The sequence below is a fragment of the Salmo trutta genome, chromosome 25 (assembly GCF_901001165.1).
Source record: "Salmo trutta chromosome 25, fSalTru1.1, whole genome shotgun sequence".
Classification (NCBI taxonomy): Eukaryota; Metazoa; Chordata; class Actinopteri; order Salmoniformes; family Salmonidae; genus Salmo; species Salmo trutta.
In genome coordinates, this window is record NC_042981.1 from 38,348,425 (window position 1) to 38,376,305 (window position 27,881).

Here is a 27,881-nt window from a genome sequence, read left to right on the forward strand (position 1 = left end):
CCATGAAGTTCTTCCGCTAACTGATATACAGTGCATTCGGAAAGTTTTCAGACCTTTTGACTTTTACAGCCTTATTTTAATTAGATAAAATGATTTCCCCCCCTCATTAATCTACACAAAATACTCCATAATGACAAAGCGCAAAACATTGTTTAAAATATTTTTGCAAATTTATAAGAAATTAAAAATGACCTTATTTACAGTATTCAGACCCTTTGCTATGAGACTTGAAATTGTGCTCAGATGCATCCTGTTTCCATTGATCATCCTTGGTGTTCCTACAACTTGATTGGAATCCACCTGTGGTAAATTCAGTTGATTTGGATTGATGTCTGAACAAAAACCGAGCCATGAGGTTGAAGGAATTGTCCATAGAGCTCCGAGACAGGATTGATTGTGTTGAGGCACAGATCTGGGGAAGGGTACCAAAACATTTCTGCAGCATTGAAGGTCCCCAAGAATACAGTGGCCTCCATCATTCTTAAATGGGAGAAGTTTGGAACCCCCAAGACTCTTTCTAGAGCTGGCCACCTGGCCAAACTGAGCAATCTGGGGAGATGGGCCTTGGTCAGGGAGGTGACCAAGAACCCAATGGTCACTCTGACAGAGCTCCAGAGCTCATCTGTGAAGATGGTTGTCCTTCTGGAAGTTTCTCCCATCTCTGCAGCACTCCACCAATCAGGCCTTTATGGTACAGTGGCCAGACGGAAGCCACTCTTCAGTAAAAGGCACATGACAGCCCGCTTGGAGTTTGACAAAATGCACCTAAAGGACTCTGACCATGAGAAACAAGATTCTCTGGTCTGATGAAACCAAGACTGAACTCTTTGGCCTGAATGCCAAGCGTCACGTCTGGAGGAAACCTGGCACCATCCCTATGGAGAAGCATGGGGGTGGCAGCATCATGCTGTGGGGATGTTTTTCAGCAGCAGGAACTGGGAGACTAGTAAGAATTGAGAGAAAGATGAACGGACCAAAGTACAGAGATCCTTTATGTAAACCTGCTCCAGAGCACTCAGGACCTCAGACTGGGGAGAAGGTTCACATTTTTTGTATTTTATTTTTGTCTAATAACTTGTTTTTGCTTTGTCATTATTGTGTGGTAGATTGATTAACTGGAAACCCCCCCCAATTTAATCATTTTTAAAATAAGGCTGTAACAAAATGTGGAAAAAGCCATGGTCTGAATACTTTCTGAATGTACTGTATACTTGCATACATATGAGAACATGACCAGTGACTCTGACTCTCTTCCTATACCCACACTAGCACACTACCTAGTATGAAACAATATATAGGGGGGTGCATTCTGCAAAGTATGCTAGTACAGACATTAGAATGTGTCTGACCTTTGACTGACATTGTCTCTCGTCTCTTTGCAGGTTATGCTTCATAGTTGCTCTGGGTTACCTCAGCTTCTGTCAGATAACCCGGGTCTATGTCTTTGACTATGGCATGTACTCTGCAGACTTCACCGGGTAAGTACTACGTGTTGTGTTGACAATCAATGACATTCATTGGCATGGAAAACCAGCAGACATGGCAGTCCTCAAAAACAGGAGTTGAATGACCATGGGAGTCAAATATCAGTAGTACCACATATCCAGCGGAGAGAATCCCAAACGCCAACAACTTTATACACTTAAATGTTGTGTAATAACAAGATGTTGAATGGAGTGAAATGGGGAGTGACAGCGAATGGTTGTATCATGGTTGTATCGCAGTATTATCGGTTCCCCGGGGGTATATTGTTCCATCTCCTCCGGAGTGTCTGGTGAAACAGACAGCCACACACACGTGCTAGGGCGGGGGTGGTCAGTTGCTAAGCAACCCCAGTAGGAGACCCACGGCATCACAAGTGCAGACCGCCCTCTTCATTTCTTGTTTCTTCCTCTCCATTCCTTTCTTCTCTAGTTTTCCCCCGTACTCATCTTTTTTCATGAAATGCCAGTGACTAAAAGCTTGTAAATGACTAAGGCTGTGTCTAGACTTGCCATTTCATGAAGCTTTTGTATTCTGATCATGGAATTCCAAATATGTCATGCATCTACACCTACATGTAAACAGTGGTGGAAAAAGTACTCAATTGTAATACTTGAGTAAAAGTAAAGATACCTTAATAGAAAATGACTCCAGTGAAAGTCACCCAGTAAAATACTTTTTTAGTAAAAGTCTAAAAGTATTTGGTTAACATACTTAAGATATAATCTACAAACAAAGCATTTGTGTTTAGTGAGTCCACCAGATCAGAGGCAGTAGTGATGACCAGGGATGTTCTCTTGACAAGTGTGTGAATTGGACCATTTTCCTGTCAAAATGTAACAAGTATTTTTGGGTGTCAGGAAAAATGTATGGAGTAAAAAGTACATTATTTTATTTAGGAATGTAGTGAAGTAAAAGTTGGCAAAAAATATATATACTGCTCAAAAAAATAAAGGGAACACTTAAACAACACATCCTAGATCTGAATGAAAGAAATAATCTTATTAAATACTTTTTTCTTTACATAGTTGAATGTGCTGACAACAAAATCACACAAAAATAATCAATGGAAATCCAATTTATCAACCCATGGAGGTCTTGATTTGGAGTCACACTCAAAATTAAAGTGGAAAACCACACTACAGGCTGATCCAACTTTGATGTAATGTCCTTAAAACAAGTCAAAATGAGGCTCAGTAGTGTGTGTGGCCTCCATGTGCCTGTATGACCTCCCTACAACGCCTGGGCATGCTCCTGATGAGGTGGCGGATGGTCTCCTGAGGGATCTCCTCCCAGACCTGGACTAAAGCATCCGCCAACTCCTGGACAGTCTGTGGTGCAACATGGTGTTGGTGGATGGAGCGAGACATGATGTCCCAGATGTGCTCAATTGGATTCAGGTCTGGGGAACGGGCGGGCCAGTCCATAGCATCAATGCCTTCCTCTTGCAGGAACTGCTGACACACTCCAGCCACATGAGGTCTAGCATTGTCTTGCATTAGAAGGAACCCAGGGCCAACTGCACCAGCATATGGTCTCACGATCTCATCTCGGTACCTAATGGCAGTCAAGCTACCTCTGGCGAGCACATGGAGGGCTGTGCGGCCCCCCAAAGAAATGCCACCCCACACCATGACTGACACACCGCCAAACCGGTCATGCTGGAGGATGTTGCAGGCAGCAGAACGTTCTCCATGGCGTCTCCAGACTCTGTCACGTCTGTCACGTGCTCAGTGTGAACCTGCTTTCATCTGTGAAGAGCACAGGGCGCCAGTAGCGAATTTGCCAATCTTGGTGTTCTCTGGCAAATGCCAAACGTCCTGCACGGTGTTGGGCTGTAAGCACAACCCCCACCTGTGGACGTCGGGCCCTCATACCACCCTCATGGAGTCTTTCTCACCGTTTGAGCAGACACATGCACATTTGTGGCCTGCTGGAGGTCATTTTGCAGGGCTCTGGCAGTGCTTCTCCTGCTCCTCCTTGCACAAAGGCGGAGGTAGCGGTCCTGCTGCTGGGTTGTTGCCCTGCTACGGCCTCCTCCACGTCTCCTGATGTACTGGCCTGTCTCCTGGTAGCGCCTCCATGCTCTGGACACTACGCTGACAGACACAGCAAACCTTCTTGCCACAGCTCGCATTGATGTGCCATCCTGGATGAGCTGCACTACCTGAGCCACTTGTGTGGGTTGTAGACTCCGTCTCATGCTACCACTAGAGTGAAAGCACCGCCAGCATTCAAAAGTGACCAAAACATCAGCCAGGAAGCATAGGAACTGAGAAGTGGTCTGTGGTCCCCACCTGCAGAACCACTCCTTTATTGGGGGTGTCTTGCTAATTGCCTATAATTTCCACCTGTTGTCTATTCCATTTGCACAACAGCATGTGAAATGTATTGTCAATCAGTGTTGCTTCCTAAGTGGACAGTTTGATTTCACAGAAGTGTGATTGACTTGGAGTTACATTGTTGTTTAAGTGTTCCCTTTATTTTTTTGAGCAGTGTATATATAGTAAAGTACTGATACGACTTAAGTAAAAATACTTTAAAGTACTACTTAAGTACTGCATTTAAATATGTGTACCGTGCCGACATTGTGTCCGGATTCCCTTTTCCCGCACTATATTCAAATGCAGTATGCATTCTGCAAATGGTGGAACAGGCTAAATCTGATAATAACAAAACAACAACATTGATGGCAGTAGCCAATTACTGTAGCTAACTAGCCAGCTAACCTCTTTAACTAGCCAGCAAGCTAGCGGGATTGCAAACAGGTTAGCATAACTAGGGTTGCACATTTTGGGGAATAATCAGAGGTGGAAACTTTCCATGGGAATTAACGGGAATTAACAGAAATGTATGCAAATTAATATTAATACCATTTAAATGTAGATGTTTTTTCATTGGATATATTTACGATATCTTATGAAGACAGAAACCTTTTACCTTATCATAAGTAGACATAATTGCAAATGATTAAATCCTTCCAATTGGGGAAAAAAAAAGAATTTAGTTACGAATTGAATTTTAATTGACTTGACTCTTCACATGGGATGATTTCACTGAACAACAAAAGAAAGGGAATATTGAATGATCCCCAATGATCTGTAAAATGATAGTCTAGAAACTAAAGCTTTGGTTGTCTTCCTCTCAGGCTTCCATGTCTTCTCCCTGGACCTCCTCAATGTCCACCTCTTGATCAGACTCTGAGGCCTCATCTTCCCTGTCACTTTCCAACCTTGTTGAGGATGGCTCGTTGTCAAGCTCAAAAAGCCTCAAATCTGTCCGACTGGCCACCAATTTTTCAACCCTTGTATTGGTCAGCCTGTTGCGTGCTTTGGTGTGTGTGTTCCCAAACAAGGACCAGTTGCGCTCTGAGGCGGCTGATGTTGGTGGGATTTGGAGGATGATTGAGGCAACAGGGGAAAGAGCCGCAGATCCACAAAGTCCCTTCCACCAGGTGGCTGATGAGATATGTTGGTACAACTGCCATATTGCATCTCCATCCCAAAGCCCTTGCTTGGAAGTGTACTTCGCCAGACTGCCAAGAACCCCTCATCCAGGCCAAGGTGGCGAGACACGGTAGTGATGACACCATAGGCCTTGTTGATCTCTGCACCAGACAGGATGCTAATGCCAGCATACATGGGGTCCAACATGTACGCTGCGGTGTGTATGGGCTTCAGGCAGAAGTCTAAACGCTTTTTGATGTATTTCAGAACTGCATTTTCCTCTGCTTGGAGCAACAGTGAAGTGGGCAGGACAGTGTGGATTTCTTCTCATACATCTGCAAGCAGAGTCTGAACATCAGACAGGATTGCATTGTCTCCCTCAATCCATGCAATGGCTACTGCTATAGGTTTCAGGCTGCTTACCACTCTCTCCCATAATACATGATCCAGGAGGATCCTCTGGATGGGGCTGTCCATATCGGCAGACTGATATGGCCATTTCTTAGAGACTCCTTCCCCTCCAGGTGACTGTCAAACATGATGACAACACCACCCCAACGGGTGTTGCTGGGCAGCTTCAAAGTGGTGCTCTTATTCTTCTCACTTTGCTTGGTGAGGTAGATTGCTGATATAACTTTCACATACCCTTCACATACCTAACCATTTCCTTGGCTCTCTTGAAGAGTGTATCCATTGTTTTCAGTGCCATGATGTCCTTGAGGAGCAGATTCAATGCATGAGCAGCACAGCCAATGGGTGTGATGTGAGGGTAGGACTCCTCCACTTGAGACCAAGCAGCCTTTATGTTCACAGCATTGTCTGTCACCAGTGCAAATACCTTCTGTGGTCAAAGGTTATTGATGACTGCCTTCAGCTCATCTGCAATGTAGAGACCGGTGTGTCTGTTGTCCCTTGTGTCTGTGCTCTTGTAGAATACTGGTTGAGGGGTGGAGATGATGTAGTTAATTATTTCTTAAACACCCATCATAGATGATTGCAATACAGTCTGCTTTCTCTATGATTTGCTTGACCTTCATTTGAACTCTTTTGAACTCTGCATCCGGCAAATGAGTAGATAAAGCATGTCTGGTTGGAGTGGTGTATGCTGGGTGAAGAACATTCAGAAATCTCTTCCAATACACATTGCCTGTGAGCATCAGAGGTGAACCAGTTGCATACACAGCTCGAGCAAGACATTCATCAGCATTTCTCTGACTGCGTTCCACCATTGAGTCAAAAAAACTTCTGATTCCAGGAGGACCATGAGCTGTTGCTATGGATAAGGTGTCTTCATCATTTTCACCTCGAATAGAAGTAGAGGGACTTTTGTCAGAGGTTGCTAGTTGTGAGCGCTGAGGCAACTTTATGCACTTGGCCAGATGATTCTGCATCTTTGTTGCTTTCTTCACATATGATTTGGCACAATATTTGCAAATGTACACAGCTTTTCCTTCTACATTAGCTGCAGTGAAACGTCTCCACACATCAGTTAGTGCCCGTGGCATTGTCCTGTTAAGATTAGAAAAAAAAGAGTAAAAAATACAATTCCATGTACAGATAAATAGTTAAGCAGTTAGATTAATGAATTGCTTTGTAAGATGAATGTTTTGAAATGAAACATGTAAGGAAACAGGTGAATTAACACTCCTCAGTTAGCAGGCTCAAGCAAGCTAAAACCCACATGGTAGCAAAAACTAACTACCAGAAATGAACAAGTTAGAAATGATTTAAACACACTTTGCTGTAGGCTAGTATTTACTAGTCAACAAAAAATCATGTATGTCATATTTTATATGTTCACCCCACCCAGTAGTGTAATCAAAACTTACCAGAAAGCATGTAGTCCTTGGCTCAGACAGTGTAGTAGTGTGGGCTCAATAGCATCTCATTAGTGTGCAAGATCTTGAGAATCAGCTGTACATGTGATGGAAGAATGCACTGTGCATGCAGAGGGTTGCAATTCCATTGAATTGGGGATAGTTTAACCAAAATATTCCACAAGACCTAGAATTGCCTTATGTGTATCCCACAAAAAAAAGGTTTACTGTTATAAGCTAACTTTTTTGATGAATTTAAGCAACATTTTTCAAATTCCCGGGCTTAACTTCCCATGGAGAATTTCTGGAAAAATTCTGGAAATTTACCGGAAAGTTTCAGACCCTTTGCAACCCTAAGCATAACTCTAGCGTAATAGGTTTTCTAAATCAAGTCAAACCTAATTGAATATTTACTTTCTCTCTGGCTTGGACGATTAGGGCACAATCTATTCCACACAACATATTAATCCGCTACCAGCTATAACCTTATACAAGCTTTGGGGCGTTATATCATTTTGAACGACTGATTTTCTGTGCAACCTACAACTAATGAATCTTAACATTTTAATAAGGATAGTCTTTCACCCCGCAGTTCTTCTGTCATATTCTGTCTATATTACATACTTGACACTGTGCCATGTTGTCTTTAGGGCATATACAAAAGCGGACGCATACTTAAAAGCAGCATGAAGTCATTCAGTTGCGTTATACAGAGTGACATGCTAGCTACAGCAGTGCTCCCAATGCACTGGTAAATGAATAATGTATGCCTGATGGAGATGGGATGTTATTTTGGATGTGATTATGTAACGACAAGCTCGTTCCAGTGTAGGTGAGCAGAGGCAGTCAGGTGACCATAAGTTGATGTGATTTGTTGACTCCTCTCCTGTGTTTCTCCTATAGGCCAATGATGGTCATCACTCAGAAGATCACCAGCTTGGCGTTTGAGATACACGACGGTGAGACGTGTATGTGTGTACTTGTGTGTAACATGAGTTAGCGAAGGAACTGAGTCATGGCGATGGAACGTGTCGTTTGTCATCGATTTAAAGGCTGGTCATGGCAGTCACGCGGGAGTTGAAAGCGGCGGCAGATGGAGAGATGACACTGTGATTTGATCAACTTTCCTTTCTGTCAGACAGCTAAAGCTATGCATAGTGAATACAATCTGCAGTCACCTTTTTTGAATAGAAACAAGAAGTCAGAGGGGATATGAACATCCCATTTTATTGTTTTGGTTTCATCTGCAAGGCCTGTTCGAAGGAGAGTTTCCGTCTGTCTCTTTGTCATCTTGCAGACAATAAATAGTTCCCTTTTATATCCAGTTTCTCATTTTATTATTTTTAATTGAAATGAAACATTATATACCATTTTTTTAAAAACCTCTCTTTGGGAACAGATTTCATAATACAGTAATTGATACAGTAGTGCTTGTATTGTGAGAAATGTTTTTGAGTGGACTCAGTGGATTGAGCAGGGGTGGCAGTGTAAACAAGCTTACGTAACGAGGAACGTTACACGTCCTCCCTCCCTCCCCAAGTTCCTATGTATGCATTTCCCTCTCCCCTACACCAAATCATCCACGATGTCAGATACTGTATGCATAGAGAGAAGTGTGTGTGTGTGTGTGCGGTGAATGGGGATTACATGGCTGTACTCCTTTTGAAGTCCTGTAAAGTAGAGCGCCAGCGTTAGAAGTCTGAAGTAGCCAAACGGCCACATCAGCTAATTAAGGATGGAGAGATGGGTGTCGGGAGGACAGGATTAGAATGAACCAGTGTAAGAGAGGCTTAGGGGAGTTGAGGCTGACCAGCTCCTCCACTTCAGTCAAATGGCTTCAGGTGGTGTGTGTGTGTGTGTGTGCATCCAGTGTTTTAGTCGCAGTGTAGGCTATTGATTCTCCTCATAACTAATGAACATCTAAAACCATAATCCCTATTCTCTATGTGATGTCACAGTGAACACTGCATGTTCTTTTTCTGTCGAGGGAAGCATGTAATGCAGTGGTATTTAAACTTTTTCATCAGGGACCCCATGTTTTTCACCAGAAATTCCGGGGACAACTTTTTTTTTCAACATCATTTCTGGCGACCCCCACCCCAAATCTAATGGCGCAACCTTATCATAAAATTTAGATTTGTACATCAACAAATAACTTTCAATTCATTTCATTTTAATAAGAGATACAAATGTAAAGGCTCCAATAAATACATTTACTCAACATTTTTATTTTTCAAATGATATTTTTCAAAAACGTGTGTATATTGACCCATGCAATGATGTGTCATGTTAAAAATACAAAAACGAACTATTACATGATGCGTAGTGTAATCACTTATGTGCAGAGTGGGCACCCAAGTGAATGGGAAAGGTAGGGAACATCAACAATTTCGCACTCAAGTAAAATGAAAAGATGGGCACCATCTAAAATGATCAAATTAGACGTTGCCCATCTTTCCCATTCATTTGGGATTGAGGCATATACCAACTAGCCCGTTTATAATAGCGATAAGGCGCCTCGGGGGGCTTTGTGGTATATGGCCAATATACCACGGCTAAGGGCTGTGCTTGCGCATCGTGCCTAAGAACAGTCGTCGCCCATCTAGTAGATACCCATAGACTTCCAGTTATTGCGCTAACGCTAGTTAGCATTGGCTCACAAAACCACCTCTAACTTCCGTCATACTGGACACAGACCGATACAAATTAAATCCACGAGTTCATCTGAATATGGGGGAAGTAGATAAAGGACCTCTGTGCTAAAATCCCAAAGTATCCCTTTTAAGGCTTTACAGTTGCGTGTGTTTTTTTAATATATTTTTTTTTAGCTGTGTGGTTGGCATGATTTACGGTCAATGTGTGTTCGGAGTATTGGGTGGAATAGCGGCTGATTTGAGTTTAATCTGGTTATTAGCTGAATGGCAGTGTGACCATCTAGTCCTCTGTACCTCGGCAACACAGTGACTAGGGTCTGGTTTCAATGGTGGACTCTTGGCATAGAGGAACTATGTCACTGTCTAGATCACTACTTTATCCGCTTGAATCAAATACTAAATGGTAGCTAGCAAGATGGAGATCAGTTAAGTTATTTTGAATGAGTCATTTCCCCAAGTGGCTAGTTTGCATCAACTACCTTAACTGAAACGTCTGAAAAGGTTTTGCCTGGAAAACTTTGCTTTTGAATGTGTCCCTCGTGATTTGTTGGGAGAGTCCCCGGTATCTTTTGTTATCGACGTAGACCGTGACGTAGTCCCTCTATGCCAAAAGAGTCCATCATTGAAACCAGACCCTAGCTGCTGTTGCATAGGATCAGGTTTAAGACGACCTCAGTCTCACTAATAGTACCGGTAGCACTCTGACTGAGACCGATGGAGATGGGCTCAGGCCACAGCTGATTCAGGCCCTGTACATTTTAGGGGAAAGAGAACAAAACCACAAATCACCACAGTGGATCTGTGCACTAGGTTGTTTTTCCCTCTTTCCCCCTCTCTTTCTGTGCCGCACACATTTTGTAGCTGAAGAAATGTTTTGCATATGACTTATCCCAATGGTTAAATGTTGCTGAGTGACCAATGGAGCACACAGCAATTAGGCTTGCTTAAAGCTGCTGTACTGGTGTGATCTGATCTCAAATTAGGCTATATTACCACATAGGGTTGCAAAATTCCGGTAACTTTCCCCAATCCTGGTTGGAAGATTCCTGGGTTTCCTGCTTATTCCAGTGTAAATCCATGGATCTATCTTCAGGAGTTCTGGAAAACCGGGAAATTTTGGGAAAGTTAGCAGAATTTTGCAACCCTATTACCACATCAATTTACATAGAGATATATGGTTTATTCTATTTCTTTGGTTAAACTTAGCAAAAAAAGAAACGTCCCTTTTTCAGGACCCTGACCCTTTTTCAGGACCCTGTCACAGATGATTTGTAAAAATCCAAATAACTTCACACACTGTTTCCCATGTTTGTTCAATGAACCATAAACAATTAATGAACATGCACCTGTGGAACAGTTGTTAAGACACTAACAGTTTAGACGGTAGGCAATTAAGGTCACAGTTATGAAAACTTAGGACACTAAAGAGGCCTTTCTACTGACTCTGAAAAAAACAAAAGAAAGATGCCCGGGGTCCCTGCTCATCTGCGTGAACGTACCTTAGGCATGCTACGAGGAGGCATGAGGACTGTAGACTAGGCAGGTAGCCTAGTGGTTAGAGCGTTGGGCCAGTAACCGCAAGGTAGCTGGATCGAATCCCCGAGCTGACAAGGTAAAAATCTGTCGTTCTGCCCCTGAACAAGGCAGTTAATCCACTGTTCCCCGGTAGGCGTCATTGTAAATAAGAATTTGTTCTTAACTGACTTGCCTAGTGAAATAAAGGTTACATTTTTTAAAAAAGGTATGCAGTGCACTACTTCTGGTCAAAAGAAGTGCACTATATTCTACAATGTATAAAATAGTACACATTTTTTTTAAACTAATGAGTAGGTGTGTCTAAACTTTTGACTGGTACTGTGTATATATATATTTTTTACTCTATTGTATTGCAATCAACACCTGATGAGTGAAGAATATTTTTTTTTGTCAAATTGAAATGCATACACTTCTTACTTACTGTATTAGGAGTTGGCTATACATTAAAAAAATATGAATAATTGTCAAAGGGTTTGGTGCAGTCATGTGACCACACTCTCTGTGTTCCCATAGGCTTGGCGAGGAAGGAGGAACAGCTGACCCCCAGTCAGAGATGCCTAGCTGTCAGGTATGTGATCCAGGTATGTTTTTACTCTCCCAGCTGGACTAGAGACAGTTCTACTGCCGTACTCAAAGCTATGAGCTAGGTATTCAAATGTTTACTGGGGGATGTTTATTTGATTCGATTTGACAATTTTAAAGCACAATACAACCACACGTGGACACAATGCATTTAAAAATCAGTGACACAATTGTATTTCCTTTTTGGTCCCCTTGTAAATGCATCAAAACTAAATATATACACCAGATTTATAACATTAAAACAAATACGGTCACTGGGAAAGCTTATGGTAGCCACTAGCCAGTACTCATATCACATTGTTTTTGTTGTCCAGTGATATTTGTTCTGTTTCTTTATTGGGTCTCTTCTTTCTTGCTCTCTCTCTCTCTCGCTTTCTCTCCCATTGTAACAAACAAGGGTCTTTTTATTTTTTTTCAACTTATACTCGGATTCTATAATAATATTGAGTGAGACTATTGAATGCTTTGGACACAAGGAACGATTATGTAGGCACCATGCAAAATGTCGCCCACAACAGGATATTTGCTTCTAAAGAGGAATAAGATGGAAATGATTGCCTCTGGAGGAATCTGATGATATTCTATTTACTTCCCATGAAATGACTGAGAGCAGAATGCTCTTGGTATCAACAATAATTAGAGCGGTTATTATGACTTAAACACCCCACGGCTCCTCTCACAGTCACAGGGGCCGCGAAGGAGTTTGTATCCCTGCTCCAAAGGGTACCCAGCCGTTCCTTACGTCCCGTGTCATGTGACCAGGGTAGTCCAGGGCTCCGGACTAACATTTTGGTAACTTTTTCAGTTCGTGGCACCAGCCCATGATTTGGTGAACCCCCCCCCCCCCCCCATATTTTGATATGCAACCTAATTCAGTGATTGTCATGAATTTTGGGTTGACGATGAAGCTATTTCTGTTATATTTTACTGTAAAAATAGGGGTCCAGAATTTATTTTTTTTCTTTGTTCAATATAGATGAATTTGCTTCAATAGAGATCAATCTTTATATGTACTAATATATATCGTCCTAATTCAATTCGTGCTAATTCACCACCTGAGGAAGTGGAAACTCTGAACACATTAGCTAGATCACAAACTCTAAATATAACACCTACTGCTAGTGGCCATGTATTAATCTAACAATGAATGTAATGTCCTAAAATAAATGATGCCAAGTGCACTTGCGATAGCCAATGCTCAATTTCGCGTGTAGGGCAGGGCAGAAACTTTCAGTACAGGAATCATGAAGATAATGCAGTTTGTTTAACAAAATACATGGTTTTATCTGCTCCCCAAAAAATAGGACATTTTCATTGAGGTGACCAGGTAGAATGTACAGCTCGCAGCCGTGTGAACAACTAAAAATGTAACTCGGCCAAGTTAAAAGGGTCGCAAAATGTGACTAAATGGTCGCAATTTGGAGCCCTGCAGTCAGGAAACTGTCAGAGACCAAGGGGTTTATACAATGGGACCACCAACTACTGTGCGAAAGGAATTTAATCTAAGAGTCGTTTTGGCACTACTTTAACAATATCTGTGCAAGTTTAGTAGGACATTGAACAAAATTTTGCAAGTCATCCTTAAAAAAAACAGCCAGAAAATTACATATCATTGTCAAATCAGTCTTGTGAGGTACATTAGGAGTTAAAAAAACATGTTTTACATATGTCATCTGCTGATGTGACCCCTAATACCTCAACTACAGTGCAACCTGGCCAACCCTTTGGCCGAAATACCTTGGTTATTGGGACTTTGCTGCTTACCCTCGAGACAAACCCCAACCTTGCTGTACCTCCACCACCACACTCAACAGATTGCACTTTACAGGGAAAGGCCTCACGTACTCCCTCCAGAGCCAGACAGACACAAATGCAGCCAGTGCAACAAAGCCCCTTTTACAAATGGGCTCCTAGAACTAAAATGCACCGCACCCATCCATTTGACAAAAGTCTACGAATGCTCTCAATTCACAATCATACTGGATGTGTCTGCTGAGTCACCTCAGAGTGAAGACTAGGTCTCTACTTGATGGGCGTTCGCCATGGCCATGCTACAACAAAAGTGCTGACGCATGTGCTACTTGTTTCTAACCTAGGGTCAAAGCCGGGGTAGGGGTAATGTTAGCCCTCCTTACCGTGCTAAAAAGACGCATGGATAGAAACGACGAGGGTAACGTCAGACGGAAGGTAGGTTAGAGTGCTCAGAGAACGGCGTCCAGCGCGTCCACGTTTTCTCGCGTGGCCGATTTTTAGAGACGACCCGCCGCTTGACGCTAACAGCTGCCTCTCTTTGACGTCTGCCTAACGTCTCATTCGTTGTCTGATCCTCTTCCCCCAGGAAGATGCCCAGTCTGCTGGAGTACCTGAGCTACAACTGTAACTTCATGGGCATCCTGGCCGGGCCCACCTGCTCCTACAACGACTACATGGCCTTCATCGAGGGCACGGCCTACCAGCCTCGCCACCTGGAGACCAACGGGAAGGAGAACGGGAAGTACAAGCATACGGAGCCCTCGCCCAAGGTACCACAATGCCAGTCTCTTTGTTAAAGCTCCCCCTACCAGGATGAACCTAATAGAATAGATACGTTGTCCATTTTTGTCTTCAACTCTGGTCCTGGATTTTGTTCTAGTCCTAACACACCTGGGCTTGAGGATTAGGTGAGTCGTTGAACTAGTTGTGTTAGTGCTGGACTGGAGCAAATGCCTGCACAGCCTATATTTCTAGGAAGAGTTGGTGATCATTGGTAGTGTGACTTAGGGCTTGCATAGTACATAGTGGACAAACAGTCATAGTAAAGCGTGTATTTGTATTTATTAGGGATCCCCATTACTATTCCTGGGGTCCAAACACATTAAGGCACTTACATCACACACAAAACAAAAGATAAAACAGTACATCATAACATTTGGTACCCCACTACATATCTACAATACAAAATGTTTAATACCACCATACAACAATATTACAATGTGTGTGTGTGTGTGTGTGTAGCGTGCGTGTGTCTCTTCACAGTCCCTGCTGTAATGTGACATGGAACTTTGACCAGGAAAAACTCAAGGCCCTAGTTATGCCGTCTTGTATTTCAGAATGGAAACACTGTGCTTTTCATGCCTAGAACAACCAGTACCACAGTCCTTTGTTTAGAAATGCAGCTCTCATTCCAATGAATTCAACTACAGATGCTGAAAAGTTCCAATGAGACGCCACCAAGACAGTCACCGTTCTATTCTCTCCTAATCCCCACGATGGTCTTATCGCCAGGTTACCAGACTAGACTGAGGAACTCACAGCCTGCATGTCAATGAAGGAGCTTATTTTTGCATGATAACCGCCAATGAATTGTCTTTTTCTTATAATGTTTGGTTTCACGGTAGAAGAAAAATGCCCTCTTACTCTGTGTGTGTCTACCACAACAATGATAATCAATCCCGTAACCTACAATCTATATAATGTGTTGTTTCCTCGTTAAGATGGTACAGTTTAATTACAACCCAAATAAGCGTTTACATCTGGACGGCTCGAGAAAATGTAGCGTGTCCTTTCATCCCTCGTAGCGCTTCTCAATTATTCTTACATCGTTGTCATTTATAATTGATATCTCACTCGAGTTTGAGTGTGAAGTTGTTCCTGTGAGAGACTTATAACAGATATTCAGTAAAGGGAAGGGACACAATACAAGCCGTGCTATATATAGAGTTATCAGACAGCCTAGCCTCGCTGAAGTGTTGGCGTTTTGTAAGTGAATTATAGGCTAATCTTGAACAGAGGTTGCAATTCAAGACGGCAAAACACAAAAGCTGCAACACAACACGTCCAATATTTCCTGCTGTTGTACGTTATGGGATAGGCCTATACCTGTTAAGTTCCTCGCATCCCCCTGATATTTCAGACGTTAACTCGTTAAGGTCATGTGGTGGGTGAACCCAGTCATCAAAATGTGGTTACTTTTTTCGTTTTATTGACATAGTGTTCAAATCTTCAAATATCTACGATAAAAAGACTTAAAAAAATTCAAATACAAAAAAATGTTGGTAACCCTAGTTTGCAGGTATAATCGAGGATCTGGTTATAATGCTTCTTAAGACTGTCATAAGCATGCATGACCTCCATGTTTTAAAATCATCTGTTTGGCCTTCACAGAACAACGTTATCTCCAAGCTGTGTACTTGTGCCATCTCCCTGGCCATCTTCCTGTCCGTGTCTAAGATCTTTCCCGTGGAGCGCTCCATCGATGACAAGTTCATCGCCTCCACCCCCTTCATCCTCCAGGTCCTCTACCTGTACCTCTCCATGCTGGCCACCCGGCCCAAGTACTACTTCATTTGGACCCTGTGTGAGTGCACTTTAGTATTATTCATCTGACTAAATGTGAAGTAAAAAAAAACAGGTTTTTCTGGGAAGTATTTGGAATTTGAAGGCTGTTGGGGGATAATTATGTGGGTGCTACTTTATTTTACTAGGCAGGTCAATTAAGAGCAAATTCTTATTTACAATGATGGCCTGGCAAGAGGCAAAAGGAATGGGGATTAAAAGTGTAAGACAAGACGGACAACAGACAGAGGTTTTGGGCATTTGAAGGCTGTTGGGGGGAGAATTATGTGGGCGCTAGCCACCCCATATAACAAATCAGGGTGACATTGCCTCGGATAGCGGCCCTTCTAAAGTCACAACAACAACAAATTTGGGCTACTTTTTTGGAGTTGTGTTACACTGCCCTCCTGTGTCAATGTGGAGAACCATAGAGCCTACTACAGTCAAACAGAATGGTCTTGACAGTGAGGGATATTGTTATTCTTTGTTGGCCTCTACCATTCTTCCTGGTAACTTTTTGGTTGTTTTTTTCCCCATTGGACAGCTGATGCCATCAACAACGCTGCAGGCTTCGGCTTCAACGGCTACAACAAAGATGGCTCCCCAAGATGGGACCTGATATCCAATTTGAGAATACTGGACATTGAGGTAAGCCTTTTTTATTATTCACATTTCACTAGTACTGTAGAAGTAGGCTATTATTCAGTATTTAGGCTACATTCACTACTTCAACAACATCACTCTCTTTCCAGTTTGCCACCAGTTTCAAGATGTTCCTCGACAACTGGAATATCCAGACAGCGCTTTGGCTCAAAAGGTAAAATGCATCATAGACCAGATTACGCTGTACTATCTCACAACAGTAGTCATGTATATAGTAGATATACTGTCATGTAGATTGTACAATCACAGATAGTAGGCTTATATCAGTAGTAACGCTGATAATGCTAGCGTCTGGGCCATTTATCTCTACACAGGTTGGGATGCTAATGCGTTTGTTAGCTTCAGCTAGTGTGCTAATGCTAGATCTGCATCACGTGCAGTCAGGCAGCGATTTTTAGTCTTGTGATTAGCATTAGCGGGGATGCTAACGCTATATCTGTACCACGTCTGTCTTCAACAGGGTGTGTTATGAGCGCTGTCCCATCAACCCCACAGCGGCCACCTTCCTACTGTCAGCCATGTGGCACGGAGTGTACCCCGGGTACTACCTCACCTTTCTCACGGGAATTGGCATGACCATGGCAGCACGGGCAGTGAGTAAACAGCCAACACAGCTGGTGTTACTGACCTGGAATCATATCTGGGTTGTCTGCACACCTCAACTGCATTAGCTCTTTGAGCTGGTATTTGGTATTTTATTAGGATCCCCATTAGCTGTTGCAAAAGTAGCAGCTACTCTTCCTGGGGTCCACACAGAACATGAAACATGACATAAGAACTACATAAATTAAAATACATTTTATTTTAAAGGTACAAGTAGCCTACATATCACTACCAATACACACAAACTATCTAGGTCAAATAGGGGAGAGGCATTGTGCCGTGAGGTGTTGCTTTATCTGTTTTTTGAAACCAGGTTTGCTGTTCATTTGAGCAATATGAGATGGAACGGAGTTCCATGCAATAATGTCTCTATATAATACTCTACGCTTTCTTGAATTTGTTCTGGATTTGGGGACTGTGAAAAGACCCCTGGTGGGGTAAGTGTGTGTGTGTGTGGTGTGTGTGTGTAAGTTGACTATGCAAACAATTTAGGATTTTCAACACAATGTTTCTAATATAAAGAAGTGATGCAGTCAGTCTCTCCTCAACTCTTAACCAAGAGAGACTGGCATGCTTAGTATTTATATCAGCCCTCTGATTACAATGAAGAGCAAGACGTGCCGCTCTGTTCTGGGCCAGCTGCAGGGATAGTGTCCATTATGTAATAATGTCCTGTATAGTAATAATAGCAGAGGTGAGGCGTGATGGTGTCCAGCTGCAGGGATAGTGTCCATTATGTAATAATGTCCTGTATAGTAATAATAGCAGAGGTGAGGCGTGATGGTGTCCAGCTGCAGGGATAGTGTCCATTATGTAATAATGTCCTGTATAGTAATAATCGCAGAGGTGAGGCGTGATGGTGTCCATTATGTAATAATGTCCTGTATAGTAATAATAGCAGAGGTGAGGCGTGATGGTGTCCAGCTGCAGGGATAGTGTCCATTATGTAATAATGTCCTGTATAGTAATAATAGCAGAGGTGAGGCGTGATGGTGTCCATTATGTAATAATGTCCTGTATAGTAATAATAGCAGAGGTGAGGCGTGATGGTGTCCAGCTGCAGGGATAGTGTCCATTATGTAATAATGTTTTGTATAGTAATAATAGCAGAGGTGAGGCGTGATGGTGTCCAGCTGCAGGGATAGTGTCCATTATGTAATAATGTCCTGTATAGTAATAATCGCAGAGGTGAGGCGTGATGGTGTCCATTATGTAATAATGTCCTGTATAGTAATAATAGCAGAGGTGAGGCGTGATGGTGTCCAGCTGCAGGGATAGTGTCCATTATGTAATAATGTCCTGTATAGTAATAATAGCAGAGGTGAGGCGTGATGGTGTCCAGCTGCAGGGATAGTGTCCATTATGTAATAATGTCCTGTATAGTAATAATAGCAGAGGTGAGGCGTGATGGTGTCCATTATGTAATAATGTCCTGTATAGTAATAATAGCAGAGGTGAGACGTGATGGTGTCCAGCTGCAGTTTAACTAGGACTTTCCTCACTATGCACTGGACCACATGACTGGACAATAATGAAGATGAGACAAAACTAGGTTCGCAGCACTTGCTTTTTGGAGTGTGGTGCCACAATATTGTGATCACTGCATCCAACGGGTACGGATACAGCTTTAGAACAAAGTTCTACAGTATTAGTAAAAATGTGATCGATACATGTGGCTGATCTTGTTCCTGTAGTGTTTGTAAACACCCTGGTAGGTTGATTAATAACCTGAACCTCGTGTCATCTCTAGGAGCGAACACGAGTTCTCGGGTTTTAGGTAGGATTACATTGGTTGTCAGTACAACTCAAAACTGCATTAGCCCTTTGAGCTAAACGCCGAGGTGTTAACTCGGGCAAAAACAGAAATCCTCAGGTTTCACGCAAGGTTACAAAAGCACATAATTGATGTCTTTAGCTGGTGTTGCCCCATCTCATTCGTCAATGCATTTGTCAGTCACCATTAGCTCCAAAGCAGACCTTAAATTTGATAAACATTCCACCATTTTACTTCTATTATTATTATTATTATTATTATTATTATTATGTGCAGATAGATGACATGGGGAGACTGAGCCGTGACCCTGTTCTTATTTTAACGGGAGACTATAAAACTACAGGTCCTGGTTACTGGCCGCTAGGATTTAAAGCTCATACCCCATGGCACAGTGGTTGTGTGGATGGGAGTCTGCTTACGCGTGGGCAATACGCGAGCAAGGGTGTGTGTAGCAGTATGATAGAGCTCGAGATCACAGGGTAATGGACAGAAGGATCACCATGGTGACAGTAGGAGAGTCACAGAGGACAGAAAGGCCTTTGGCAGACAGTGTCCCTAGATAACTTCCACCTCTCCTCAATACTCAGCTCCATTCTCCCTCTCATCACATCTAGGAATAACACTATCACAACATGTCATGATGCACAGAACTAGAGAGGGACTTTTTTACCGTTCCCTCTCCGAAAGGGTGCACTTTGCACTCGCTTACCCTCATGGATTCATTGAAGCATTTGGATTTGGTGTAGGCATGGGCTGGTATGGGAGTTTCCATGCGTCATGTTTGTTAGACCAGTGCATTCTCGTACAAACCACGAGGGGGAGTGAATGAGTGCAAACCTCCTGTGAGAACGGTAGCGAATCGCACCTCAGCCATGTCCTGAAAAAATGATTTCAGAAAGACGAAGCTCTACTTTTGAGATTCATATCACTACTCTAAATGCAGGTCATGGTTGAGTTATGCACTAATGATGAAGTACATTGCTTCTGTTCATGTAAGATAAAGAACGGGGTCAGTAAACCTCTTGTTGGAGGTTTATAATGGCTACAACATGCCTATTAAGTCTGAAAGCTGATTTTGTTTCGGGTGCCTTCACTGATGGGTCTATCTTTTAGTCTCTAACCTCCATCACATCTTCTCAACAAGTTTTGTTTTTACTTTCTGCATCTTAAAGTCCATGCAACATAATGGTGTGAGGCGTTTGCTATGCGATTTATTCACAATTTATTCATTTGGCTCACTTCCAGCTTAGACACAACATCAGACCGTACTTCCTGGGTTCGACGACACACAAGAGCGTCTACGACGTCATCACGTGGGCGGGGACTCAGGTGGCCATCTGCTACACGGTTGTGCCATTCGTCCTATTGGCCGTTGGGCCGTCACTCAAGTTCTACAGGTGAGTGACATTACTGACACCACATGCTCTACCAGCACTATTGAAATGTAACGCATAATGTAAGAAGTTGTTATATGTAACAATGTAGGCCTATTTTCAAAACAGTAGAACTTGTATTAACACGCGTGTAGACTACAAAGGTGAAGTGGCACATAGTGTGTTGGGTCCTAAGAATCCTGGGAAGCACCACCAAGTTCAAAACCTCTGTAGATTTTAATGGGACATTTTTACAAATGCCTGTTTAAAAAGGCAGGCCAATAAAACGGGTGAGCACGGCACGGGCGGGCACACGGCACAGAGAATTAGCTCTGTTCCCCTTTAGTGTCCAACTGTTAACAAGACCACTTAATGACGAGAAGACGGGGATGATTCACACGGAGAATTAAGAGGGGCTTTATGCATTCAGGGCACTCCAGTAAAATGGAGACACATATTCTGTGTCATCTGCCAGGGTGAGGAGCGTATAAAACCCAGTCATTAAATAGGAGAGTTTGGCGGGACGGCTGGCTGCTGAAATGGAAGGAAAGAGTGGACCTTGAGGACATAGTGTTCCCATCATCACAAATACACTGTGACTGCAGATATATAAAACTCAGGATTTTCTATCCCATTAGGATTAGCTAGTATAACTTGTTGGGACCCATAATGAGTCCGTATCATTTGTATTCACAATGACATTTTGCTCTTCTGGAATCTTTACGCCACGTAGAAAACTGTCCTCGGCATGCTCTTTCAGCAGCTTAGGCCTGGGTTTGTGTTTCGTGACAAATGCTATACCGAACAGGTGACATTGGATTGATTGATTACTTCACTGATTGATTTTTCTCTCGCCAGGTCATGGTACTACTGCATACACATAGCATGCCTGCTGCTGGTGTTAGCCCTTCCAGTGAAGCCATGGCACCTCCGCGCCAAGGAGGAGCAACAACAGCAGAACAGCCTACAGGGGGGGTTGACCGGAGACCACAACAGCCAATGCATCACAGACAACAACTGCAACCAGAAACACAAAGCCACATGAGACCCGGGAGGAAGCCCCTCCAACCCCACACCTCAGAGCTCAAACCGGCACAGAGACAAAGTGCAGCGATTCTTTGAGACCACAAAGAACCAAAAAATTGACAGGAACACCGGAATAACAGACAATAACAAACTCAGTTCAACAACAACCCATCAAACCTTCCAGTAGCGAGGAACGACAGCAAACCATTATTTGGAGAAATTAGAAGTAACGACCGGAACGGATAGAGAAATATCCGAGGGCCACTAAACGGCTAGGATCTAATGAGTGATAATAATGACATTAGCGATAATGCTAAATGACAGAATGCCGACGAATGCATTGCTGACTGAAGTTTCCTTGCCTCTATGTACTGCTAACAAGTTAGCGGCTAGGCTAGGTGTAGATTCTGCAGGGTGAGAAAGGTTGTGTGGAGGGGGAGCGCTTGTGGCATTGGGAAATGAAGGAGTTGCAGTTTGACCTCGAGTGTAGAGGGCGATATACAGGCTAGTCAGACATCGGTATCGAGAGGATTTTTGTCAGGGTAGGAAAACGATGTAACCTCTACTAGGAAAAGAGGTGTAATAGAAAATTGAGAGAAATATATGAAAGAAATTACTTTTTTGTCAGATGCCAACTTCAAGCAGGCCTTAGGATCCTCTAAACATTGTTTGATAACTGTCACTTTTCTTTTGATTGTCACTTTTTTTTTTGTATCTGCTGCTTTTTTGGAATGATACTCGTTCTTTACAGAGGAGGGTTCATTACAAAGGGAGTGTATTCACGGTAACTGATTTTAAGGGCTTTTTTTGACATGGGGTTCATTCTGAGTAGCTTCCTTGTTTTCCTTCTGTATCTGATTTCAAACTGTTTCCTGTATCTGATTACAAACTAGGTTTCCTCTAGGTCCATATGTCTTGCCTACCTCTGTAACATCAGTTACAAGTTCAGTTCTGTTAAACTGGTTTGAGATCTTCATATAGGCTTCTAGTTTTACTATGAACTCAAATGGAAATCTCCACCTAGATTCGTTTTTGAATCCATAGCCTTCGAAATGAAATTCAACAAACTGTATTGTTTGTGACCTAATCACTCGTGGACAGACTGACCAAATGATGCAAGATTTTAGTTCTGGGTTAACCAAGATTATTTGACCTTACTGTATGAGTAATTGGATATACTGTAGGATGTAACGTTTACTATCACAATACAAATAGAGCTGATTTTAGATGAATATGAATTACCTTTAACATTAAAGGTTGGGCAATATGTATTTGACATTTAGGAAGCCTACTGTATGTAAAATAATTTGTGCGTATTTGACATAATTGGAATGGAAAACAAACATAATTCTTATGCTCCAATCATGAACCCTAACTTGTATGCTCGCTTGTCTTGTGACCCTCTTAATAAACAAAAAATATATATTTCAAGCCGGATCCCAGACAATAAGCCACAACCCAAGAGGTTCCCTCATTACTATAATGTGGAAAACACTGGTGTACAAGAGTTCTATCAGGTGGGTCCAACCAACTCTTCCAGGAGAGGGGGTGTTAATTGTGGTGCAGAGGACAGCCCATGAGCATAACCTACACGTCCTGGTTAATGTTCCACAGTGCCCTGTTTCTGGAGAGGTATGGAACATTCCGTCTCATACAGTACAGGCAGGCATTGATGCGGCATAGCCACTTCTTTCTGACCGCACACCATTCATTAGCTGGTAAGAGTTGGATAAGTACTGGAGATGGGAACCAATGAACCGGTTTATTCTGTGATAATGAGTAACAACCATGCAGCAGATTTGAGTTTCCAAATGTAATCTTTCCCTAACGTGCATACTGTACTCCTGCCATAAGTGTGTGTATGTGATTTTTAAATGTTCATGTGGTCTATAAGTGTATTTGTAACTGCCTAAGGGGAAAGTTGTGCCATCTTTACCAGCAAGTTGATAATTGCACTGCATGGCCACCCAAAACGAGCCTGGTGAAACCAGACGTAACACTACGCTCATTATAGCTTGTGTAGTATTCCGTCTGGTTTAACTAAGCTTCCCCAAACCAGCAGATCAATGCAAACTGCTCCATATGTCCAAAGTGCCATGTCATAAATGGCCCATTATATGTTGTGTGTGTGTGTGAAAGCATAATGGTTATTTTTGTGTCAAGAAAGAAGAAACTTATGGAAAGATTTGTATAATAGTACTTAAACTGATTTATGTCAAAGGGAAATTATTTTTTAAATACTAATACAGAGATTTTAAACCAGAGTTCTCACTCGCCTTCTTTTGCACCTTTGGTTGGAATGTGAGCGTGGAGATCTATATGGGGGAAGAAGCCAAAAAAGGGATGGGGAGTCATAGCGAGGACAGAAATATTTCATCCATATGGGATTATTGGAAGTGGTTTGTTTTAGGGTGCATCCTAATAGTTTAACATGGATTACTTTCCTTGTCTCCTTCCTTTCATCCTCACTAGTCTGGAAATATAGGACCGGTGAAAGCACTATGGTAGATGCCCTAGCTACCATGGCTACCAGCCAAGCTTCCACTAATCTAGCTCTTTCAAATTGGTATCGATGGAGGAAAGGAGATGAAGCCATTTTGGACTATTGAGATGCACGCTAAATACTGTGTGTCTGAATCTGGTACTGTAGCTCACTGGAAAGGGCGCTTGGCAAACGAGCGTGAAGTCACTGGCCTGGACCTAATCAAAAGGGGAGTGGAAATGGAAAGGCTTGCTTTGTTTAAAATCTGGGTCTATGAGATCCCTCTCATTTCCTAACCTAAAACAAACAAGAATCCTCTGCTGCGAGTGTGTGAGAGGTTCTGTATAGCTGTCGCTCAATCCATCTCTGTTCAACTTTGAAGCGTTTGTTTTAGTCATGTCTATCTTGGCCAGGTCGCAATTGTAAATGAGAACTTGTTCTCAACTTGCCTACCTGGTTAAATAAAGGTGAAATAAATAAGTGGTAAAATGCAGACTTGGGAAAAACATGTAAGACACATTAGCCTTATCCCTCCATCTACCATCAATGCCCCACTTGACTGCTAATAATCCTAATGTATCCTTTGTCAGTCAACATGGCTCTGAATGCTATATCAGTTTTGGATCATATTTGGAATGCTTTCACCAGTCCTCTCCCAGGTATTAGCTATCATTATTTAGTCGGTTGTATAATGCAAATTACTCTTATTCCAAAAATCCAGACACTGAGATATGTTGTTGACAACTGAATAGTATTTGTATTTTGTTTACAAAATGACCTGTCCATGTTGCACTGCTTGGTTTCCAGTTTGAGCTGGCATTCTTCAAATGTACAGCTAATTTGGATTAAGAAAATGTATTGGTAAATGGATCTTTCGAATTACTGACCTAGTTTTGAAAAGGTTGAGGAATGTCTATTCTGCCATTTAATTATTTTGTCATTTGGTAACACTGAAACATTGACCACTTTTATACTTTCTGGTAATATTGCTTTTTTGTTGTTGTAACAGTCAGTGGCTGTTGGGACATAGGTCTATATATTTTTGTTTAGTCTAAATGTTTCAGTTATTCTGGACTGTCCGTGACTTTCTTGGCAGTACTGGTTAAACCAGCAGATTTACATTTCTAGGTTACTTTCAGTGGTTCATAGTAAGGCTATAACACCTAGCTGTGCGTACAATCCACGATGAAAGACTATCTTGCACTGTAATGTAGGCATATCAATAAACCAGATTACATCACAGGCCAGTATTGAACAACACATTTCTAGCCTTGAACAACGACAGATCTATTTGACATTTGCGGCGATGAAACTGCCAGGAACCGTGCAGCCTGTTAGCAAAAAAAGTTGACTTTTCTCCACGTCACGCCCTCAAAAATCGTCAAACGAACAAAGCTGGCCTGAAACACTAAGTACAAGAGTGTTGTGGTTTCAAAACAGTGAAGAAACACAACGTTGGAAAAATGTAAAAGGAAACGGGGTAACCCAGTTTGAACGAGAGGACGTTGTATTGTTTATTTATCGTAAAGGTAAGAAGCAACCATGTTACCTAGCTAGACTCTGTATTTCATGTTTGTCGTGACCAACAATAGTGGAATCGGGATTTGCCTTCAAAATAAGTCACCCATTAACTTGCAAACGGATAAAAAAAAATGGAATTATGCAACAAGGTTGTAATGTTATATACATTAAACAAAAATACAAACATCTGTCATCGCAATCTGGATTAGAATTATGTATCAGAATTGCAATACGTATATTATGTACAGCCTTACCTATGGATCTTGGGTCCATGAAATGGTCGATCAGCCTTCTCAGAACACAAATGAAGAGTTTACACGTTCGCGTTGTAGTACTTTTAACTACGGACAATCACCTCACTATTCAGCCTATTGTACTTATTGAACATTCATATTGCAACGGACTGCCTTACTCCATTTCGTGGACCCAAGATCAATGGGTATCAGTTTACTTTCTATTTCATGGACCCAATATCCATAGGTAAGGTAGTTGAGCGTTCAGCCCGTTCTCTTATTGAGTTTTGATTGCTGGTCGCGGGATTTGCTAGCAACAACATTGAGTCACTATCAGTCGATTCTTGTAAAAATGTCAATCCTGTGTACAACTGCGGTTTTTCCTCGGGGTGCTGAAATTCATACTTAATTATTTTTTTTAACAGGATACAACCTCCCACGTTTTTCTCGTTTGTGTTGCTCAAATCCGCACGCATGTGCTAATTGAATCTCAGCGTACGTAGTACGACCAACACACGAGGAACAAGTCAGTGGTTTTATTTAATACAAGTTACAAGTATGAATTTCAGGACCGCAGTTGTAAAGGACAAACCGGTAAGGCGTTTTCAGAATTGACTGAAGGTGACTGTTGTTGCTCGCAAATCCCGCGACCGGTTATCCAAACTCAACTCCGCCTCGATATAAGAGAAAGGAGTTGAGCGTTACTCAACTATACGTAAGGCTGTACATTTCAAGATGAATGTTAAATACACACAATAGGCTGAACAGTTAGGTGATTTCCAACAGTTGAAGTCCCGCAATATGAGATACGATAATATTTGTAATCTGTGGGTTTCGCTGAGTAGGCCGACGCTGGTTCATGGACCCAAAATCAATTAGTAAGGCTGTACAGTGCGTATAAGTAGGCCTATGTATTTCCAACAGTTGAAGTCCCGAAATAAGAACTACGACACTAATAGTTGTGTAAACTCGTCAGAATTGTAATCTGTGGGTGACGCTGAGTAGGCAGATGTCCCATTTCATGGACCCAAGATACATGGGTAAGGCTGTACAATGCATATAAGTAGGCCTATGTCCCCAATGCAATTATGAAGTCTAATACATCCACAGTGCGATTAACTGACTATACTTTGTGTCAAATTAACGGTATTTTGTTGAATTTATATGTTTAGTATTAACTAGTCAATTGGCATGATTCCATTATTTGTATACATTTGCATCAGTTTCAATGGGGGACTTTTATTTTGAACGCGAACCGCCGATTCCACTATTGCCTATGCCGTTCGGCCATCACTCATCCATATATTTATATGTACATATTCTTATTCATTCCTTTACACTTGTGTGTGTGTATAAGGTAGTTGTTGTGAAATTGTTAGATTACTTGTTAGATATTACTGCATTGTCGGAACTAGAAGCACAAGAATTTCGCTACACTCGCATTAACATCTGCTAACCCTGTGTATGTGACCAATAACATTAGGTTTGATTTGATCCTCACACTGATGTTGTTCACGACGCAGTGGTCAGTATTTGGCACTTCTTCCGCGCTTGTAAAGGCGTCCGCATGCTTCCCAGTCAAAATAGTTCGTCCATATATTATGTTTTGGACTTCGGTGAGGGTTTTTTCTGGAGACAAGCCGAAGTCCGGAGCCGAAGTCTACTGATCATTTTCCATCAATGGATGTCGATTTAACTTGTTGACTGCTACAATTAAGCAATAAAACCCAAGGAGGTGTGGCATATGGCCAAGGGCTGTGAGGACATAGCCCCTAGCCGTGGTATATTGACCATATATCACAAATCCCAGAGGTGCCCTATTGCTATTATAAACTGGTTGCCAACGTAAATATTGTAACGACCCGGTATTGTGTTCTGTGTTCGTGGGTGTGTTATGGTTCTCATGGCTACTAGCAGGGGTTGAATGTGTCAGGACAGAGGGAAAGGGTGGGGGGTATGATGGGTAATCCCGCGGGATTTGGAAATGCATAAATAGGGATTGCTGTCTCATCTCTCTCTCTCTTTCTGTTCGGGCCTTGATCTGTTCTTATGGGGGTGACCCTTAACCCGACATGGTGTAATTGTGTACCTTCGGTATTTAGCGGCGTGGGCTGTGGCCACAACAATAGCCCAGTTTAGGAATAAACCTGTGTTCTAACCTGCACACCTGGAGTCCGTCTCTTTTCCTTTTATGACCCAGCCGGGTCATTACATTGGTGTCAGAAGTGCTTTCGAACTACGGGATCGAGACTAGGCGAGTTAGCTGTTCAGTATAGGCCGGGTTGGCTTTAGCGTAGTCGGACAAAATGTCCGTTGTGGGCTCGGGGGTACCCGGTCGGGAGGGTCGGGCGGCGACAGCCGTAGATGAGCTGGAG

At 42.4% G+C, this 27,881-nt stretch overlaps 2 protein-coding genes and 1 long non-coding RNA gene across 6 annotated transcripts in view; all 3 read left to right on the forward strand.

The window, feature by feature from the left end:
* Window positions 1–23,534, forward strand: part of mboat2a (membrane bound O-acyltransferase domain containing 2a) — a 71,698-nt gene extending 48,164 nt beyond the window's left edge. Inside the window, exons 4-13 of the mRNA XM_029713944.1 lie at window positions 1,383–1,478; window positions 7,649–7,704; window positions 11,449–11,503; window positions 13,856–14,039; window positions 15,661–15,853; window positions 16,376–16,479; window positions 16,584–16,648; window positions 16,955–17,087; window positions 20,117–20,268; window positions 21,103–23,534. Coding sequence (XP_029569804.1) covers window positions 1,383–1,478; window positions 7,649–7,704; window positions 11,449–11,503; window positions 13,856–14,039; window positions 15,661–15,853; window positions 16,376–16,479; window positions 16,584–16,648; window positions 16,955–17,087; window positions 20,117–20,268; window positions 21,103–21,289 — 1,225 coding nt within the window. The 3' untranslated portion in view covers window positions 21,290–23,534. The remainder of the gene's footprint in view (window positions 1–1,382; window positions 1,479–7,648; window positions 7,705–11,448; window positions 11,504–13,855; window positions 14,040–15,660; window positions 15,854–16,375; window positions 16,480–16,583; window positions 16,649–16,954; window positions 17,088–20,116; window positions 20,269–21,102) is intronic.
* LOC115162536 (uncharacterized) lies at window positions 17,704–18,635 on the forward strand. Its single transcript, XR_003869570.1, has 2 exons — window positions 17,704–18,076; window positions 18,134–18,635. It is a non-coding gene; the product is annotated as an uncharacterized LOC115162536 (long non-coding RNA).
* A 1,373-nt stretch (window positions 23,535–24,907) lies between the features above and the next one.
* Window positions 24,908–27,881, forward strand: part of kidins220a (kinase D-interacting substrate 220a) — a 110,960-nt gene continuing 107,986 nt past the window's right edge. For 3 of the 4 annotated variants that reach the window (XM_029713937.1, XM_029713935.1, XM_029713940.1), the window contains exon 1: window positions 24,909–25,281. The gene's annotated coding sequence lies outside the window, so the exon portion shown is untranslated. Of the gene's footprint in view, window positions 25,282–27,881 lie in introns of all 4 variants that reach the window. The other variant, XM_029713943.1, reaches the window with a different exon arrangement.